Consider the following 4759-nt stretch of genomic DNA (forward strand, 5'->3'; position numbering starts at 1 on the left):
ATTTTATAAATAAGTTTATTTATCGAAAGAATAGAGTAAATAACTTTATGTTTAAATAATATATAAAAATATAATCTAGAACTCTATAAAATAAGTTTGTAGAATAGAAGTTATCATCAATTAAAAAATTATTATTCTAGGCCAACTTATGTAAGTATTCACTTTAAAGAAAAAGAAAAATTTGTTAAAAGGATCAAATATAAAATGGAATTTAGATTAATTAAGTGCACAAAGTACAATTGTTTTTAAATTTAATAAATTTGGATTTATAATTATTTTAATTTTAATAAATTTTCAAAAATATTTAAATTACTAATAATAAATAAAACTAAACTAAAGAAGAAGAAAATTAAATTAAAAAATAAATTGTGAAAATTTTAAATATAACATTAAAATTAAAAAATTAAATATTTCATGCTTGATAAATTACATGGCATAATCAATGAGAGAGTTAACACCAAAAAAAAATTCTTATTTAAAATGGCTATTAGAAATACTTTTATTTAAAAATTTAGACATAAATGATATAGAGATAGATTATTTCATTCTTATTGCAGATTATTAGCTCGAAACTTGTTCAATAAAACCACAAATTCAAAGAAATATTAAACATATAATAAGTTTAAATATTTGTTTATTTTTAAAAATTAGACTTTCATAATTTCTGTAAAAAAAGTATACATTTTTAAAATTTTAAAATTACAATATATATATATATATATATATATTAAGGAGAGAATAAATTTCATTATTTTGATTTTATACAAGGTTTAAAATAAATAAAAATTTAAAATAAATCATGGTATAAACATAAGTTTTTTTAATCTATTTAATGAAAAATAATAAATATGACAGCCAGTTTTCATCACAAGTGAAAGCGTAAAACAATTTGTCATTTCCCTTCCGTCATCTCCCTTTGTTCTGTATGCTTATCATGCAAATTTGAGAGCCAAGGAGGTATAGGGATCTTATAACCCATTTAGGCATCTTCTACACTGTCTCCTAACAAGGCTGGTCAATCAATAAAGTAAAGCAACAGAAATAGACAGCATATCCATATAAGAATATAAACAAAATTCAAATCAGTGACCCATCTGAGAGACTGTGAGGTACCACCTGTCCATCCAAGTGAAGAGCCAAGGCAACCTATCTTATACAGAACATGACATTATAGAGATTGGAACAAGTACATTAGCATGCATATACTTAGTTACGCTGCAATATCTTCCAAGGTCATCTTTTGACAGATCTGGAGCAATTTTTACAAGCAATGGAGAGGGCCCTCCCCATTGCATTTCATCACGAGCAGCTTCAACCTACACAAACATTATTATGTCTCTTTATTGCAACTCCAAATACAGCAACCTACACAAAACGAAAGTCATTGAATCATTAGGATTATTTTAATAATTGATACAATGGCATTAATAATATATACATATGTAACTTATAAAATGGCTCTAATTAACGATTTAATATGACAGTGATTAAATATAAATATAAAATTATTAGAGATATAATTATAAATATAATTCCATTCACACTATTTTAATTGATCACTAATACTAAAAAAATGGGTTTCTTTTTTTTTTTATTAGTATAATAATCTAAACCGGCTCATTAAGTCTATAAGATCCACCATGTCAACTATGAAACAACTTATTAGAAACACAAGACAGTCAATCCAAAATGTCACGAAATTTTCCACTTTTTGGGAGAGGTGAATAGAGTCCTAAATAATGAAAGATATGTAAAAAGCAGGTTCGATTACGCCTATTCCTAATCTTAAATGGAATGGAACAACGCAGGGATCTATATGTAAACATAGTATCTATTTAGATACGCTCGAATGACCCCTTCTCATAATGAGAATATATATAACCCTATTACAGTATGGTCCGGTACATAAATAAAAAAGTTGTTACCAAGCAGAAGTTAGAGGTATACACGAATACAAAAATAAAAGACGAGTTATTAAACAAAGGTTAAGAATATATGTGAATTATAATTTTTATGGTCTGTATCACCATAATTTTAAAATGAATTTTCTTTCCACCATGTGTAGACCAGCTCAAAGAGAACAAAGAAAAAATATTAGACTCAACAACATTAAACTATATGTATTATGGTGTTTGCACCACCTCATCCATGACGCTATTCAACAAAAGATGGACAACTATTACAAGATACCATGAGTGACTTTTTCTAATGCAGTTACGTATGACGTGCAGACTGTTGCTATAAAAGCAACTTCAAAAGTGAGTTAAACAACCTAACCAAATAAGAAGGAAAAATGAGTTCTGATTCCAAACAGAACAAGCCTTCCGCAGAGGTAGCAAAGGTCGATGATGTTTATCTCTCTGCTTTAGTACTAAGTTTCAGTCGAGTCTTCCCTGCAATTCTAAATGCTGCTATTGATCTCAATTTGTTTGATATCATAGCAAAGGTACAAAGGTCACGTGATTCAAGCGTGTCTGCCTCTGAGATTGCTTCTCTGTTTCCAAATCCACACACAGAATTGGCTAAAAGGCTTGACCGCATATTGCCTCTGCTAGCTAGTTATTCTCTTCTGAGTTGTTCCATTCGCACCAATGAAGATGGTAAGAGAGAAAGGGTTTATCTGCTCTCACCCGTTGGGGAATACTTTTCACATCTCCATGATGGACACTCTTTGGCTCCTCTCTCAACCTTAAAACACCACGGATTTCATGACCTTTGGTAGTTAATTTATAATTTATGAGCTATTTTTTTAACTTATTTATTTAGTAATTAAGAAGATTTACATTTTATTTTTAATATGATTCTTTGTCTTTGTTTTCTGATAGGAAAAATGTGAAGGATGCAATTTTGGACCCTAATTGCAATACACATTTTGAAAGTGTCTATGGAATGCCTGCGTATGAATATATGGAGACAAACGAGGAGATGAATAAATATTTTTACGAAGCAATGAACTACTCTGCCCCGTTAGATGTGAAAAGGGTACTGACAATATATAAAGGGTTTGAGGGAGTGTCAACGTTGGTTGATGTAGGAGGGTCAACAGGGCAGACCCTAAAACAGATTATATCTGCTTATCCTTCAATCAAAGGAATTAATTTTGACTTGCCTCAGATGATTCAAGGGGCAAGTCCTTTTCCAGGTAAGAAAATTAGATAGAGTCTTTGAATTTTTAAAAGATGGAATAACTAATTAGCAAACACTCATTTTGCATGAAGGGATAGAGCATGTTGGAGGAGATATGTTTGAAAGTGTTCCACAAGGTGATGCAATTATACTAAAGGTTGGTGAACAAAATGAGAGTTCCAATTTTTAAACAATTCAATATAACAAGTAATTTTTAAAATTTTTCTTGTATTTGGTCATTTCAGCTTGTATGTCATAATTGGCCAGATGAAGATTGCATAAAATTTTTAAGAAATTGCCACAAAGCTTTGCCGCAGCATGGAAAGGTGATTGTTCTGGATTTTATAATGCCAGAAGTTCCAAACTCAAGCAACATATCTAAGCATATTTGTGCCATCGACAATCTCATGTTTTTAGCACACGATGGAAAGGAAAGAACTGAGAATGAATTTCGGAACTTGTGCAAGAGTTCTGGTTTTTCCAAATTTCATATTGCATCCACTGACCGCACAGCTATGACAGGAGTGATGGAATTTTATAAGTAGAAATCACTGAGCAGGAATTTGAAATCTCTGTATATTGCTAGCAATATAGAATAAAAGATAATCTAGCAATAAATAAAAACACGTTATGTAACCTTTAGTCTCGCACTTGTTTTCCTACGTTTGCATCTTTTCTATGTATGTATACTATAAATAATGTTGTTTTGTGTTATGTTATTGTAAGATTTACTTGCGTATACTAGTATCTAGCACGTGTATGAAAATTTTCAAGAACCAGTATTTAAAATATAACTGCTAACGTGGATTTTTGAACCCAATCTTGGAAGGAAATCATTTTTTATCAAAAGGTGTTTCAAGTGAGATAGAATTATCATGCCTTTTTATTTAACTTTTAGTTATAATAGATTCGTAATCAAACAATAAAAAGAAAAATAAAAATGATTTAAGGATGAGAGAATGCAATATTCACGCTATGCCAGAGAACCAGAGTAAATGACATTCATCGCGAATAAAAATCAAATAGAAAAATATTAATAACATATATTTTTTTACACAAATTATTAATTAAAATTATGAGTTTTATTTTAAAAATAACGGTTCTCACTTATATATTTATAATTTTTAAATAATAAAAAAATTATATTTAAAATATTTTTAACACTCTTCAAACAATTGTATTCCTAAATAACACAATTTTTATATAACAAGATTAAAATTAATAAAAAAAATATATTATCAATCTTAAATATTATAATCTTAATGAACTTTATAATTTCATAATTTTTCATTCTTAAATACATATTGAAAAAATCATATTTAGTATTTGTTATAAACTTTTAAGAGGTTGTCTAGAATGGGATTTTTGAAAGGGAAGGAAAGCGAAAACAAATTATGCATGTTAGATAAATATATTTAAAATTAATATTTTTAAAATAAAAGATATAATTTAATATATTTTTAATCAAGAATTTTTAATAAAATAAATAATTTTTCAATTGTATTCCTAACAAACACAGTTTTTATTTAACAAAATTTTATTAGCATTTATAAGATATAACAAAAATAAATCTATTATCAATATTAAATATTATAATTTTGAATAAAATATTTCAATTTAATAATTTCTCATT

The 4759-nt window shown here is 27.8% G+C and overlaps 1 protein-coding gene across 1 annotated transcript; it reads left to right on the forward strand.

Annotated features, from left to right (window-relative positions):
* The first annotated feature begins 2293 nt into the window (after window positions 1–2293).
* LOC113869494 (isoliquiritigenin 2'-O-methyltransferase-like) lies at window positions 2294–3671 on the forward strand. The gene is made up of 4 exons (XM_027505827.1): window positions 2294–2718; window positions 2826–3142; window positions 3219–3283; window positions 3372–3671. Exons 1-4 carry the CDS (start codon window positions 2294–2296, stop codon window positions 3669–3671), a joined length of 1107 nt encoding a protein of 368 aa, XP_027361628.1.
* The last annotated feature ends 1088 nt before the right edge of the window (window positions 3672–4759 follow it).

The sequence above is a fragment of the Abrus precatorius genome, unplaced genomic scaffold (genome assembly GCF_003935025.1).
Source record: "Abrus precatorius isolate BTA unplaced genomic scaffold, Abrus_2018 Scaffold6, whole genome shotgun sequence".
Taxonomy (NCBI): domain Eukaryota; kingdom Viridiplantae; phylum Streptophyta; class Magnoliopsida; order Fabales; family Fabaceae; genus Abrus; species Abrus precatorius.

Bases quoted from the DNA above. Each gene is read 5' to 3' on its own strand.
- LOC113869494 (XM_027505827.1), top strand. From the start codon at position 2,294: ATGAGTTCTGATTCCAAACAGAACAAGCCTTCCGCAGAGGTAGCAAAG. The intron at 3,143-3,218 runs GTAAGAAAATTA...TTTTGCATGAAG, and splicing joins AGGGGCAAGTCCTTTTCCAG to GGATAGAGCATGTTGGAGGA. The intron at 3,284-3,371 runs GTTGGTGAACAA...TGGTCATTTCAG, and splicing joins GTGATGCAATTATACTAAAG to CTTGTATGTCATAATTGGCC.